Source organism: Indicator indicator, chromosome 6 (assembly GCF_027791375.1).
Source record: "Indicator indicator isolate 239-I01 chromosome 6, UM_Iind_1.1, whole genome shotgun sequence".
Classification (NCBI taxonomy): Eukaryota; Metazoa; Chordata; class Aves; order Piciformes; family Indicatoridae; genus Indicator; species Indicator indicator.
The window spans coordinates 20,254,870-20,271,895 of record NC_072015.1 but is presented as its reverse complement, the minus strand read 5'-3'; the positions used below and the strand labels follow the sequence as shown (position 1 = coordinate 20,271,895).

The 17,026-nt window shown below is 37.3% G+C and overlaps 1 protein-coding gene across 2 annotated transcripts in view; it reads right to left on the bottom strand.

The window, feature by feature from the left end:
* The window catches only part of CTNND2 (catenin delta 2), a 492,311-nt gene that overhangs the window by 77,843 nt on the left and 397,442 nt on the right, over positions 1-17,026 (bottom strand). For both annotated transcript variants that reach the window (XM_054381916.1, XM_054381917.1), the window contains 3 exons: positions 13,542-13,659; positions 11,911-12,096; positions 2,744-2,917 (listed from right to left, as the gene is read on the bottom strand). In XM_054381916.1, the coding sequence (XP_054237891.1) occupies positions 2,744-2,917; positions 11,911-12,096; positions 13,542-13,659 (478 nt within the window). The remainder of the gene's footprint in view (positions 1-2,743; positions 2,918-11,910; positions 12,097-13,541; positions 13,660-17,026) is intronic.

Genomic DNA, 17,026 nt, shown 5'->3' with positions numbered 1-17,026 from the left:
TAAGATTTAATTGGAGAAAATATTTTGATCCAAAGTGATTTTCCATGATGTATAAAAAGTATGTCAGGTATAAGTATGTGACACTTTTGGTGGTGATTTTTTTGGTGTATTTTGTGGGGGTTTGTTTGTTTGCTTTGGTTTTTTGTTTGTGTCAGTTTGGTTGCTGTTGTTTTGGTTACTATTTGGCTTTAGAAAGAATTCCTGCAACTGAAACAATAAATCTTAGTTTGTAGGACATTTTTAGCATCACGCGCATGTGCTGATTTTATATGTGTGTATCAGTTGGAAACTATATTACCTGAAATAATGAAAACTTCCAGGCTCTCTTAGCTGTTTGTTAAAGCCACATAATGCTGCTTTCTTTTTGTGTTAGAAATTTTTGAAAGCAGTGTAGGGGATCTAGACATGTATCTGTTAATTCTAGTGCAGGCATTTATGTAAATTGCCTACACAATTTTTCATTTTTCTCAAAATTATTCAGGCTTTTTTCGTCTGACCATTTTCCATTCATAAATGCATTGGCTAAGCACTGCTCATATTAAAAATGTTACCTCTTGGTCACTCAATAGGATTAGCCAGCTTTACACCAAAGGAACAAAAAGGGTGAAACAGCTAGGAAAGAACTATGCAAGTACATCAACTGCATAGTTTTTTTTTCCAGAAGAGACCATCTCTTCAGGAGTGTGTGAGCATGCCTGGTGCACCGGGTGCCTCATATATTCTGGGATTCTTCAGGCATTAAAATAATGCTAATGGGGAAAAAAACCACACACATTTGCTATTGCTATTAATATTAAACATTAATCATTTTCATGCAATTCACTCTTTTCCCGCTCTTTCAGTTCATCATACAGTTCTTCTTGAAAGATTTCAAGTAAAAATAAAAAATTTAAAAAATCTTATTCCTTATATAATTTTAATTACTTCGACTATCTAAAAAAAAATACAATCTTGTAAGAGTTTTCTGTCTTTTCTTTCAAACACTTTATATCCAGAAGACTGCATCATTAGAAATGAGAGGTCAAAAAGTGGAACTATCAATGCTTATGCAATCCCCAAAGAGGATTATTCCCCTCACCAAAATGGATAGCATGGCATGTGAAATTAAGGATATTCATTCTGTGCCTGCACATCACTTGTAATGGAATTGGTGAATCCTCAGAAAAACAGAACAATAAAAGAACAACTGAGCTTTTCCCATGGCGTCAACACAGGTAGTATTAAAGTCCAAATTAGTTTTTCTAACCTGGCATTTACCAAGGAGCTCTGCAGAGCCTTACACTGTCTCCCTGTACACTTCTGCCAACTAAAGGATAACAGGTATACAGATATATCAGAAATTGGAGATGTGGCATCATTTGGATTTTAGCACTCCTGTTAGTTCTGGCACATACCCATGCATTGTTTTCTCATTTGGATTAGAACTACACCCATTCCCAGATGGATAAAACACATTTATTCTATTTCTGTGCCAGGACTACACAATCTGGTGTGGTCTAAAATATGAGAATAATGAAAGTGTAATGATTTTCAGGCACAGTGTGCATGCAGCACTTTGTAGGCCAAGAATTGCTGGACAGATACTTTGTTACTCATTTCATATGATACTGAATGCAACAGTCAAAGACATTTTGTAAGTTTGGTGGCAGGCAGTGATAAAAAATATCATGCCCCTGAAGATCTACTGAAAGTGACATCTCAACTTCCAATAAAATTTTATGAGGCAAATAGCTCAATCTATTAGTGCCAGGGCTATCATTTCAAAATGAATTAAATTGGTATTTGCATATCACATATGAATGCCCCACTGTTTAAAACCCAACAGCATACCATCTGAGACATAACTTTGATAACTGCATTTCCCCCTACTTGTGTGTTTTCATACTTTACTTAAAAAAATGCATTGTATTTATACACCAGGTTTTAGTAGTTAATACTTGCACTCAATCAAGCCAGTTTACCATCAGGAAGGAATTATGCTATGAACTAAACCAAGCTCAGTTGTTGTCTTGTATTTCACTGATTTGTTCTAAACTTAGAAATATTTTTAAAATGCAATAAATGATTTTTTTCTTTTTTGTTTCTGAATTTACTGTGAACAATACAAGAGAGAAAAATGGATCTTTGCAATACAACTGAAAAATAGAGTTGGCGAGAATAGTGTCATGATTGAGCACTTCCTTCTTCATTGTACAGATTTAATCATATTGTCAACATATTTTAACAATGTCTTATTTAAAAAAAAAGTACATCATAAAATTACTTCTGTTGGTATCACAAGATTTTCGCATCGTATCTTGCTCTGCTGTGGCCTGGTTTCTCTTCAGAGACAGAATGTCAACCAGTTTCTGCAGTGACAATATAGTTTCATTTGATCATCACTAGTGGTATTTTGTGTTCACTTTCCATGACTCTGTCACTCAGATTCATGACAAAGCTGCTTCTCCTCATTTGGATACTGGTTTTCAGTGGTAATTTTTCATGCTTGATTTGACTGATGTGATTTTCACTGCTCTATACTAACTTTTGCTATGATATGACTATTTGTATCAATTCAGAGGACTTAAAATATTACCTCAAATTTGACTGCAGAGAGTTTGTTGAAAACTGAAGAATTTTTCCACTACAAGGAGTATTTAGATACAATTATCAGATACATTTACATTTGTATCACCAACTTTCTGTCATCTGTAGAGCTTTTTCTGAAGTAAAGAAGAAATAAGTATCAGGTTCATATTCCTACCTTCCAACTCCCAGCAGCCAGGTTCTGTAGTGCCCCTGCTGCCCCCTCCAGCGTGTCTGGATTTGAGCACTCAGAAAGAAGTGTGAGGTAGGGTTTGACTATTGAAGGGTGCCACAGCATCTGGATTCCTTTGGGTGGTTCTGCACAATCTGGGAGAGGTCCTACACCATCCCACTGTTGGAAAGTACAAATCAGATTATCAGCAAAGACCAGCAAAATATTTGAGAACTGCCTCACTTGAAGCTGTAACATCAATGTGTACGTGCATGAATGCATCTGCCCACCAAATAGTCATTCTCAGTTCAAGCATATCATGTGATTCTTCACAGATAAATCAAATTTCCTACTCAACACTCCTTACAGAGCTACAGCACAGTCAGAAACCACAGTATTTTTACTAGCTGACATAACAAACCCACTTTTCACTGCATTCATTTTCTTGGGTGTGAACAGAAGCCCAGTGAGCAGGAACACATCTTCAGGGGCATTTGCTTGGGAAGAAGAGATTTTCCTTTTTCACATCCTGCTGCTCAGTTCTCTGTATTTTCTCTTTTATCATGAAAAAAAAACACCATAAAACACTACTGGAAAACAAAATCATTCAAGGCAATGAGCCCTCCATCCCCTGAAAGGCCTGTGTGACAAGTCTCTTAACCGCACAGCTTCTGGCTTCTCACCAAGTGCTGTATGCAGCCAGCCAGCCAGCCAGCCATACAGCCAGCCATACAGCCATCCTCTCATTACATACAGAGCTTTGATGAAAATAAACCTAGTTTGATATCCAAAATGGGCAATGTGTGTTAAAACCTGTACAACAAGTAGTTTATTGCACAAACCCCACTCTTACCAGAAAGAGAAACTTTATTCCAGTGGAATGCACAGTACTTGAACCTAAGCATAAAACATCTTAAAAGAAGGAAATTCAAAGACTTAATTTTGTTTTTTTACACAAAAGTAAGATGTGGAATACACTTAAGTGAAATTTCAAATTCGATGTCTATTTATTTCTATCTATATATATAATATATATTTTGGTTTGCTTTATACATACACAGGGATTCAGAAAACTCATAGCTTTAATCCCACTGTTAAGAACAAGCCTCAACTTTTTAATAGAACCTGTTTTCTAACACCTCTGACATGTCCAGATTGCATGATACAATATGAAGTAAACATGCCTTGGGTTAGGGTTTTCTGTGATTATGTAGATAAAAAAATATGTATTGTAGCATTAAGCATCTATCAGACATAAAAAGAGAGCACAAGCCAAATCAATTCCTTGCTTAGATCTGCAGTGGTTAATTTAATTACTTACAAGAAAAATGACATGAAATACTTGCACTGGGAAAGACCTGCAATCTCTCATTTTCAGGAAGCGTCAATCATCATTTTATTTATGCTAACTTTAGAAATTTACATATAGTTTAGGGGACAGCCAATCAAGTATTAAAACAACTAAGAGTAAAAGGCTAACAAGGCTTGGCTAGATTACTACCACTGACAATGCAAAACACCATCTTTTTCTAGATTAAAGCAGAACAAACACCAAAGTGGAAAGCTAGTGTGACCATTTAATATACATGAGCAGTTTCTGAAAATCAGAAAGCTGCTCACAGAGGAAACTCACTGCACTGGACAAAAGTTACGACAGCTGAAAAGCAATATGCAGTTTAGCAGCAAAATCCAGTGGCAGCTGAGAAACTACAGGAAAATTGTATTCTAGAGAAACAATCTCTTTAAATGACACTATTACAGGGCTGTGCCATTAATTTTTAAATACTTTTCTACCTTTAAACCCATAGGGTGATTTCACTACACGTAACTCAGTACTCCCTTTTTCCTCCATATTAATCACCATTCTTGCTAGAAATTACTTCTTGTGAGCTCAAATAAAATATATTAAAACCTGCTTCTCATTTTAAAGCTCAGAATTCAATTATTTGCACTGTCAGATTTTTTTGGAAACAAATGAGATACATATACTATAAGTCAAATCTGACCTCACACCAGATACTAGCTTTGTACATCAGGAAGTCTACTAATGAATGACCTGTGATGTTCAAGGGCACAAATTCAGATCTTCATTTGTCTCTTTCCAATTTGCACAAATTGTGCATATGAATATTTTTTGCACAGGATATTTACTACATTATTTCAGGGACAAAGTACATGTAATGCATCAAATGTATCAGAACTATTAAATACAATTTTTGCACATATCTACATGTGGGGATAAAACTATGTTTTAAACTCGAGTATTTACACTATTACAATCCCAAGGACTACTAAAAAACAGATGATGAAACCAGAGCTGTATGTATGTTCATGCTGTGCTGGTGCATATAAAGCATTAGAAAATTACACTTGCAGACAAATTAATATTTAATGTGGTTTTGCTTTTCTGTCCAGTAAAGTGAAATAATTAAAAAAACCCCAACAACCAGATGTATTGCTACATTTCCCTGCCTTTCTTTTGATTTATTTTTAGCACAATTACATTAATTTATCAACAGTTATGGGGGAAGATCCTTTTCTCAAGACACTGTGATGCTCCAGGGTCCTTGAAGGGGTGATATAAGTTTCTGGTACCACACACACACATGCAGTGAAGGCACAGTAAAGCCAGTTGCAGTAGATGCTGTCCTGTACTATACTCATATGTGGTGTGAGTGTGCCCAGAGAGGCTGAGCTGTGTGCACAGGAAAGAGTGCCACTGCCAGTAATACACAGCTACCTGTGGTAGCCTCTTCAAGGTCATGTGTGAAAAGGGGCACAGGACTGGCTGCTTTCTAAGAGGTAGAGAGCACAAGCAACTATGACCTATTATGTACACCCTGTCTCCACACTTGAACTCTCTCTGCTTCTGCATGTGTGATCTCAGCTAAGCCTTTGCTGAAGGTCTTAATGATTTCTGGCATCTTCTGCATAGCTGAGCCCAGTAACTGCAGCTGCACAGCTGAAGTGTTGCAGGGCATGCAGGACTGATACAGGCTAAAAAAGAAACTACTGCAAAGGAGACTTTCCTGATCTTCACTTATTTTATATTTCATAAATATATAAACATCAATTGCCTGAATGAAAAAAAGTATTTTCCCTCAAATAGTATTACAGTGCATTTTCTCACATGATGGCTAAGGCACGGTAGAAGTTGCCTTGTAATTCACACTGCTCAATATTAATGAACTAAGGCAGTGTGCTGCACAACTCTACCCAGAGAATTACTGGAATGGTTGCTGTATAGTTGCAGACCATCAGGAATGATCATAGAATGTTAGGGGTCTCCAGAAATTATTAAGTCCAACACCCACCCAACAACCTGCAAAGCATGACCACTTAGGGAACACAGGAATGCATCCAGGCAGGTTTTGAAGATCTCTGAAGAAGAAGACTCCACAACCTCTTGGGGCAGCCTGTTCCACTGCTCTGTTAACCTCTCAGCAAAAAAAGTTTTTTCTCATGTTGAGATGGAATTTCCTGTGATTTTTTTCCTGTGAGTGAGTAAACTAAGGTCTATCTGAGATAGACTGTGGATGTGCTAGAAGGATGCCTACATGCAATTACACTTCCTAGCTTATGCTAAGAAGGAAAAAAAAAAAGTCATAAACAAATATTCCTTTCAGGCTTCCCTCCTTCAGCTGAAATTAACCACATATATTGTAGCTGAAGATGACAAACTGACTGTTATGTGGGTGAGATACAAATCTCTAATTTCCTGAAGCCAGTGCAAGGAAGGGATGAAAGTCAAAAAGAATAAAAAGGTGAATACAAAGATCTTTAGGAGCATCAGACTTTTGAGATTAAGAGTACTCTAACAAAGTTTCTAGAGTTTTCACATTACTGAGGAACTTTGAGAGCAGAAAAAGATCACTTGAGATGCTCCCCCATGCCACACAACAGATTATCTAGCACCTTCATTCTCATTTTAATGAAAGAAAATCCACATTTACATTGCATTTGTACTATCAGGGAAGCATTCAATTCAGTAACAGAAGTGCTCTCTCTCTCTTTTTTTTTTTTGGTAGAAAACACCTCACGTTGGTGGGTTTTGTTATTATGGAGTATTGCAGGATGAAAGGTTTTCCTGTCATAAAAAACAACAGTGTTTTACTTTCACTTATTAAATGAGTACTTTCCTTTCTCCCAGTTAGTGCATACTATTGTTGCTGAAAAAGGAAGACATAGTAAACAACATCAAACCCCAGCAATAACTAAAACAATCTCTTTCCAGCGATTCTAGATACCTAACATAGTCTAGTAGCACTGTAGCTATGGCTTTTTGTAGCATAGAGTCATAGAATGGTTTGGGTTGGAAGGGACCTTAAAGATCATGTAGTTCCAAGCCCCCTGCCATAAGCAGGGACACCTCCCACTAGAGCAGGGTGCTCAAGGTCCTGTCTAACCTGGACTTGAACACCTCCAGGGAAGAGACATCCACAACTTCCCAGTGTTCATCAAAAGCATTTTTAAAATGCCCAAGACTTTTAAACTAACAGGTCCCCTTAAAAGGGGATATCACCCTGATATCCTAGTGGCTGTGGCAGCTTGTGGCAGCTGTTCCTAGGCATAAAATAAACTCTCTTGGGAAACTTTATACAAGAGATGCATTAGTCAATACTGTCAAGAGCAGAAATCTAAAGCTAAACAACAAAAAATCATCAAAATCAAAGAGCTTGCTTTCAGGTGTGATAAGAATCCATGCAGCTGATATGAAGGAGGCAGGAATGGCCCTGTGTTAAAGTCGAATTACAGTTTAGACATCCAGGCCTCAAGAAGGATGGTCCAACAACATGAAGTCCCAACAAAACTATGGAATTTTTGGACACAGTTATCTGCATAAATAATGTTACCCTCCCAAATTTGATGTAACAATACTTACAATTTTGGAAAAGGTCTTTCAATCACTTTCAAAACATTTCAATGTTTTAACCATTTATTATTAATCAGAGATATGAATAAATCTAAATTATACTTCAGGTTATATATCACATCAATGCCTTTATTCAACTTTTAAATATTATGTTTGTTTAAGAAATAAAATTTAATTCAATTTGTGGATTTTGTCTGCTTAAACTCTGGAGCTTCTCAAGATAGCTGATTTCTTGCTATTCAGCGCTTGGCATAACAACCTTGTCCAAGCCAAGGAAGCAACATGTGGAATTAATATCCTTCCTGACCAGAACGTGCTGGGAAACACAACCCTTCATTCCCAACCTCAGTTTAAATTTCTAGATAAACTGAGCAGCTGCTGCCACTATGTTTCTGTGCTTATTACTTTGGTACAGCTTGGCAGATTACAGAAATACACTAGGTAAAATAGTGGTCCCATCACACGAAAAGCTGTATCTGAGAGATTTATTTCACCTGGATAGAAAAACTTGCAGCCCATTTAGCAAGCATGCTAAAGAGGTGTGCAAGTCAATTCATAATGATCTATAACTAGATATATACTGTAAGGCTACTGACAGAAGGTGAAAGAGAAGGTCAGTCTCATTTCAAAAGTGTCACATCCCATTAAAAAAAAAAATATCAGATTTTGGGCTAGATTCTGGGTTGCCAAGAATGATCATAGATGCCGAACTTGAGAGGAGCATGAAGCCAAGAAGTCAGACTTTTTCTTCTTTGTGAGGAAAGGGAAAGACATTAACTAGTGCTACCAGTGGGTTTAATAGGCTGCATAACAAGAAATAAAATAAAGATTAATGACAACTTCTTGGTTCTTTTATGGAATTTGGACCATATATCTTATTTTCCCTAACAGCCTTTTGTCATAATCCTTGTTCCTCATACAGCTTGAAGAATAAACCTATTGGCAGCAGTGTGCATACCTACAACAGAAACAGAATTTTAATCAGTGAAAAAATTAGTATCTGACATGATAAACACCGGAGAGGTCAATGTCTGTGATGCCCCAGTTACAGATGAAGGCCTCTATAGTTCAGTGGGGTGAGGGCTCAGCAAGTGCTTATCACAGGTAGGCAGCAGAGAGAATATCATGAACAATAGCAGTATCAAGGAATTATAGTCCTTGAGGTCTAAGATGGAAATAAAGACAGGTTAAGTTGAGCCTATTTTTCCTGAGGCCTTTATATTTGCATTGTTTTTTCATAGATAAATTCAATGCTAAACCTTTTATCACAAATCTTTAGGTTTGGGTCTCTTTTGACATTAAACTTACATGACAAAACATAGGCCTCAGGAACCTGTCTGAGCTCTGGTAAACCACGAAAGAGAGGAATGATTACGGACTCTTTTAACAACACCCATCTTTATTCTGACATGAGCCAAACAACTGCTTCCTGTGATTCTAAGGGAAATCCTTAAGTAGTAACACTAAGAAACAGGAATAAGGGGAGACCTTACTGCTGTCTACAATTACCTGAAGGGTGGTTGTAGCCAGGTGGAGGTCGGAATGGGCTGCCCAGGGAGGTGGTGGGGTCAGGGTCCCTGGAGGTGTTTAAGAAAAGACTGGATGAGGCACTTAGTGCCATGGTCTAGTTGATTAGTTAGGGTTGGGTGATTGGTTGGACTTGGTGATCTTGGAGGTCTCTTCCAACCTAGTTGATTCTGAGATTCTAAACCATAAACCAAAGAAATTAACTTCTACTTTTTTTACAGAGAAACCACAGAGAAAGGGACTTCAGTGTTTAGATGGGTGAATTCTGACTAACTTGAGGAACACACGATGACCCTGTTATCAGAGACTCTTGCCTGGAAAAAAACAATTCCAACAAAACACCTAAGAATACTGATTTAACAGTAACCAGAGTATTCCTGACCATGATACAGAGTAGATGAAGAAAATTATCTGGGTTTCCAGTTACTTCTACTTTTTTTACTATGAATCTACTGGGGTACTGAAAAATTGCAAGAAAATGACTGAGCCAAAGACAGAAAGAATTTTTGGTTGTTTTTTTTTTTAACATAATTGGAGTCAGTAAGTGCCAGAATGACAGTGAAGTCAATATACTTTTACAAAATAAATGGATTAAAAAAAAATTATCTTTTCCTCTACCCTGGTTTGAGTTGTGTCTTGAGCTCTATGCGATTAATATAAAGGCACAGCTACGTGAAAACTGTTCTTCTGCTTTTCTTCCCCCTTCATGAGTGTAAGTTGGGAGAGCTGTTTCTGGTCTAGTGACCTTGCTGACAGATTCCAGTCACATTCGGTTGTAGTGACATTCTAGTTAACTTGATAGAATATTTTAAAATGTTTGCTATAGTCAACGCCGATCAATGATCATGCAATAAGAATAAAACACTCTTCTGTAGAAGGCTCACAAGGCTCCCTTAAACTCTTGAACTGAATAATAGCCACAGGTGAGAAGTGGTATATATCAAGATAGGGTAGACTGTTCAGATAGAATGGAAATGAGATGAAAGAAGACAAATCATTAGAAAAATATTTCTTGTATTTGTAAGGCAAAGTGGTCTTGCACACTGCATGATTAGTTCTGAAAAGAGTCAATTTTATTTCCTTGCCACAGAAAAACCTAGTGAACATAAACCTGAAAGTATGTCTACATTTTCACCTTTCTTTGGATTTTAAAAACTGTATTTAAACCTTTCCATTATACAAACCGATCTGACCACTACCATGCTATATGCTCATTCTCAGAAATGGTTCATAGAAGCAGGCAAAAGATATCTAAAAGCAGGCAAGAGCACATATGTTGTAAAGGAAATCAGCCAAAAGAGATTAGTTCTTTGGCTTAAACAAGGAGAAAGGTCTTTTATAGGGAACCTATAAAATAGTGAGAAGTTTGACAGGAACATTGAAACATTCAGTAGTACAGTTAGAAGTATGAACCTGAGATACAGAAATCACAGAAGGAATATAAAAGGAAGAGTTAAAAAAAGACTTTATGTACTGTGTTCACAAAAGTGTGCCAGTTAGCAGCAGATCAAAAGAGAAAGGTGAGTGGCAGTATGATCCATTCATATCTAGACATACTGGGTTTGTTCCTGCACTTTGAGCAACAGCAAGCATAGTGTGTGGGAACTGTTAATTCAGCAACTGGAATGACAAATGCTGTATGGAGTAAAAGTTTTCTGTGGCACTTTTTATCTCACTGTAGCCTAATACAGTAATCCTACCAAAAGGCCATGATAAATTTATTTGATGACTGCAGTGTTTAACTAGAAGAGCAGGTGAAATTAAAGTCCTAATAATTACGAGTGCTGCATTTTTCAGTACCTGAATCTTAGCTTGTTAATGTTTCTATAACTTTTTCACATTAACAAAATTTACCTTTATGACCTCAGAAATATTTTCAATACTGGTTCATGTAATTTATTCACATGCCTTGTGTGCCTAATTGCTTACTCGATTTTTTTCTTTGAGCAATCTGAAACAGAATTGAATGGCAATGGAAAAGGCTAAGTCTAAGGAAGAGATAGAGAACTAGCTGCTGCCAGCACAGGTAATTTGAAAAAGTTCATAAATCAGTAGCCACTCTCATTGCTGTTCAGTGTGTGGACTGATACAAGAACTGTTTTTTCGGTAATAGCATTGTCAGCATTCCTCAAATTTTAAGCTGTTAATGGCAAACCAAAGAGATATGTAGACTTTGAAAGTGAACTACATAAACTAGCACCTCAACTTGAGGAAACTATCAAGACTGTACTTCTCAATCTTTGTTTGGCAATGACATTAAATACATTAAAAACCTGCATTTAAAAAAACACATTCAGTCATATCGCTCTATTCAGTCCTGTACAATTTCCTCTCAACATGCAGAGGCAAAGTACGAAACTACCTGTGAAGTAAGTAAGTATACAAATAGAAACCTGATGCTTCCTTGCATCAAGAGCCCTCTACACACACTTGGCTACATGAAAGTACAGTGTAATAATCAGATTACATCTGAATATTAAGATTTACACTTTTCATTATAAATGGCTTCCTATAATACACTGAGCATTTTACAGTATTTATGGCATTCACCGTCTACTTAAGACTACAGCTTCCCGGTGCTAGCATGTAACATATAACTTTCTCAAGCAAACATACTAAACTACTCCAGAGCCATAGTCAGCTTTAAGATCTCAGCTAATTATCAAACACAATATTTTTGTATATTATGCATCAGGCACTTAATTTCTAATACACTGAAATGTTTAAATGATGGGTACTTCAAGTACTCATAACTGCAAGCAGCTTTCATTACCTGATCTTGTGATTTCTTTTTCTTCTTCTTCTTCCCCCAGCACCCTGAACTCTCAGCATCTTTTCCATTGGCATCACCACAGAGTAATCCATCAAGTTCATCTGTTCCCATCTGCTGTCCCTGAGATGTTTCTGCAGCTAGCCTGTATGAGAGGTTCCTCAAAATGCACACACAGTTTTCAACGGTCTGAAAAGTGTGACAAAAAAAAAAAAAAAAAAGGCACACACCCCCCCCAAACCCAGAAAAAAAGTTAAAATCCTTCCCTTGCTCACTCTGTATATAAAGCAGAAGTAGTATCATCCATCTTTGCAGATACATTTTACCTGGACAATATTATCTACTCATTTCTGGGTAACTCCAGGTAGCCACAATTTAAGATATCAAGAAACTTCTATGGAAAGTAAAAGTTATCAGTAGTCTGGACATTTTCCCAGAAGTTATTTATTGTCACTCTGAATTTCATGCTGCATTCCCATGTGAAACAGGAGCTGAGGTAAATAGTGAGCAAGAGAACCAGAAAATACACAGAATGCCACCTCAGTGAATAGAAAATATTACAAACACAAAATGGCAATAGGTTCTGGGTTGACTTTGTCTTTTTTCCTTTTTTTTTAAACCAGAAACAATTTTTTTCTGGTGTAAATTCTATATAAATTATCCAAAAATTGTGACCCCAGTTCTGTTTCACAAGTACTTGTGGCATGAACAGATGATGTTTCTTGAGTACCAGAACTAAGACTAGAAATCTCTGTTTTGCTGCTTTTACTGCTTCTAGTCAGGCTAGAAGATACATTGTGGTCAGTCTTTCCCTTTCAATGGATATATGTCCCCCACATCCTTCAGGCAGGAATCCAGAAACAGAGTGAGACCCAGAGGAGAAAAATTCACTGACAATTCAGTGTAATGTCTGGAAGTCTAAAGAAGTTCAGTTTAGACTTACTTGAAGCTTACTAATTTTTTTTTTCAGTTTGGTTTGACTATCCCTAATAAGGGTGTAAGTTTTCTGGAGACAGGGAAAGCATGGTTAAAAAGTCAGTCTGTCTTATTTCCATTGTTTCTAATGCTCCATGGAAGAAGTATGTTCATATCCGAGTACTTTCATAGGACTAAAGTCATAACAATACATCTTAAAAGAGTGGTTACTGAAAGCATTCATTGATCCTCTTCACTGAAGACATGTTGGTTGTACTGCAAAACTGCTTATTAACTGCCCTTTTTTCTTTTTCATTTGTTTGCTTCCCTTGTAAGCCTACCTCACTGTTATTAAATCTGTTTTATACTGGATACTTAAAATCAATTTTCAGGTAAACCTTGCAGAGCAATGAAAGGAATTTTGCATGGACTATGACATATTTCTTCTTCTTAAACCAGTACCATATTTTCTCCCTTAATAACTCAAGTGAAAGGATAACATGCTTACCTGTGCACAGTACACAGGTAGACACAAGTCCAATACTTGGCACAGAAAAGTACTCAGCTCAACAGAAATCAACAAAAAATATGGGCTAAATTATGCTTTGCGAAGGCATCCCTCACAGTGCATTAATAAAACCCAAACCTTGTCACTTTCTAGTCTTGATGTACCCTAAATACCTGCATTTCTCACATTTTATAAGACAAAGATGACAAACCTTACTATCAATTTCACTGCTCCCCAGAGCAGACTGGATCACGTACAGCAATGCATCTGTCAGGCCATCACACTCCCTCATTCTTCTTCGGGCCTCTTCTCCAGCAGAGCTGACATTCCTGCAAGGGAACAGCAAGGGTCATCACCTCCCCTCCTGAAACCTCACAATTAACATACAGATAAAACACTCCTTTTCTTTTTTCCTTTCATCGCTTCAGAGCTGTGAATAATGAAGACAGCTGTGAATGAGCTCAGGAAATGTAACACAGAGGGGAACAAATGGCAGTCATTAGGTCCTCCACAAGAAGGGGCAGAGAGGCCAAGCAGCATGCACGACCTGAGCTAGAACACTCACAGCCTATTAAAATTTGGAGAAGGGCTGATAATTTTTTCTTTTTTTTTTTTTTCCTTAAAAAAAGTAGATTTTATAGCAGTGAGTAAAATGTGCATATGTACATATAAGTCAAGTTAAAAAAAAACCCAAGAGGTTTTGCCAAAGAAATCTCCTAGGATTTGAAAAGCCCCATATTTAGGGGTCTTAACCTGAGAGAAAAATAAGCTTCTGATGTTCCTTGCTTCTCATTTTACAGGAATATTACCTTTTCCCTCTCATTTTGAGAGAACATTGATAGCTCAGTCTTCTCTTTATGTAGTTAACTCACAAGTTGTTTTACATCATAACATTTAAAACCTCAGGTTATTATAGTAACTGTATTCCTCAGAAAGCCCTCTGGCCCTGTCTGAACCAAAATTTGCTGCATAACCTAATGTGAAATAAATTTCAAAATCCTGATCTATAAAGAAACAAATATGTATGAATGAGCATGTATCAATAGATTCTATACTTGCCAACATCAAGTCTCCTTTCAGAAAAATCACACCCAAATTTGCATAGCAGTTTTGTTTTAGAAATCAAGGAATTAGAAATCTCAGGATCAGAGCAAAGCTTTTCAGTCTGCTTTCATAGGGGCAGACAACCCTCTACTGACGTGGCTCATCTGTAGCTTCTCTTTCCCCACTATTAAAGTTTATACAAAAGAACAGAGAAGAGCACACCAGCCCTATACCAATGTATGGAAATGAAAAGGAGGGCATTGACCCTTTCATTTGGGAAGAAGGCAAGGCATTTTGTTCCTCTTACACCATTTTCAATTTCCTTTGAAATAAAGATGGAAAAAGAATGAGAATCCTGGGAGGGAAGAATGAATGTTAGATGGAGGAAGGTAAGAGGACTTGAGAACAGGTTTCATTTCAATTCTTTCTTTAAGCACTCCATCCTGATCTGCCTCTCTATCATCTAAAAAAAAAAAAAAAAAAAAGCATTCCTGTTCCCCTAAAGAATTTTCTTATTAAGATAATCTTATAATTGGACGATCCCTCAGCCCCTCCAGCCCCTCTAGTGCAGGTCCATAATTGATCCTGTTCCCTAAACAACTGTGATTTTCCATCTATACTTGAATACCCACACAGTCCTAATTAGTACTGCTCTCCCACATATAAGCCGCCCCAATTAATTCAATACTATTCCCTTCACCTCCGCAGTCATCCTGACAAAAACAAACATCAACAAAACCAAAACAAAACCAACCCAAACCCCAAACAAATTAAAGAAACCCAAACAAAGAAAAAACAACAACAAAAAACCCCAAACAAACAAAAAGACAACAAAAAAATCCAAACAAAGCAAACAAACCCCCCCCAAACAAAACCACCAAAACCCAAACCAAAACAAACCAGCTGGGGAGCACTAGAGCTACCTCCCTAGCACAAGAGTGACAGAAATCAGAAGGTAAAATTATAGAGCATGGTTTTCCTGTAACAGTGCCTTGACCCTGTATTTGCAGGACTGGGGACTCTTGCTTAAAGCATATTTTGAGTAGAGTACATCTGCAATTCTGGAAGAGCAGCATGCATAGGAAAAGCAGAATCATGGATCTGAAAAGTGCATTGCTGGGAGAGCAATACCAGCAAGCGGGATTAGTGGACTTCTACCTGAAATTCTATTCTCCCACCCTCCAGGAAGATAGAGAGTTCTATCCAGCCCTAAAAGAATAACTGCACAAAGTACAATAGGAGGATGTTGAATAAGTGTTCTCAGCACACAACTTTTTTGGCATCATTGTAGAAAACCAACCAACCAACCAACCAAAAAACCCCAACTACTGAATCCTTTTAAACAGAATCAAATATAACAGTCTGTACTAACAAGTCCAAGTCTGTACTATATGTCCAATCTTTTTTATTATCTGCAGCTACATACACTGAGAGCAAGATTTCAAAATATATGGACTTACATATTGGTAGAAAGAAACAGATACATTCTCCCTGATCTTTTCATTGAGGTGATTTCTCCTCCTTTCTAGTACAGCTAAATGCATGCCATGTTGACTCTCCAGAGCCTGCAGAGACTGGCAGCCTCTCAACTCCTTTCCAAGTTCACCAGAAACACCTCCTTGCCAAGACAGCAATGCAGAGAACCTTATAGTCCCCGAGTTGTAAGCTGTCTGCCACATTCATTTCTAGCCAAACAACAAATGTGAGGCCTTTATATAAAGTAATAGACACACACTAGGAGCACAGACAATGCATTTCTCTGCCCTGTGTGGAGAAGCTGTCTAGTTCAGCAATTCTGTTTACCATGTCTCCTTTATGCCCCAGTGTCTTCTGTAATCAAGAGGTGGATATACCCAATTCCCATGACTGCTTTTCCTTTTTTTCTTTTTCCCCCAAAAAATCTCTGTGTAGTTTCTGCATTGGCTCATAGCTACTACAGTCCTCCTCAGAACTGGAGTATTTATTTATTTACATGGGATGTGGCTTAAAACCCAAATCAAATGTCAAACTTGCATCAGCATTTTAGCAGAAATAATAATTGGCTTATTTAATAAGAAGTTCATCCTATTATTTAACTATTCCTATTTCACTTCTGTTGAAGGAATCGTTAATTGAGATCTTTCAGAGATGGTCTCTAATATCACCATGTTCAGGCTATGTAGCTCTGCAAAAGAGAATCAGGTTCTAGATTATGTGAGCTGTCAAATAAAACATTCTGCCATCTTAATTTTCTTGTTTCTCATTATTAACTTGAACATGCTGTAGCTGTTGGTGTGACAGGGAGTATGACACAGTTTGTCCTTTGTGATTTTAAAAGTCACTGCACAAACCTTAAACTGGAGCATTACTGTAGGTAAACTGTCCCACTAATAAGCACCTATTTCTCCAATTTCAGTCTCCAAAACAATAAAACCTGTTAAATGTAATGTGAATAATAACATGTAATAAAATACATTAAAAAAATCCCAAACCCCAAACCCTACAAATCCTTTCTCTACATGCACTCCCCTATACGCTGTCTATTTTATTTCTTTCTGATGGACAAGGCATTCTCCTTTAGGGATCAAGCCTTGTCTCTGTTTCATGCTGGAATATCCTGTCCCATCACGGACTGCAGTGAATGATGATGACTGTCTGAGCTGGTCTGCAATG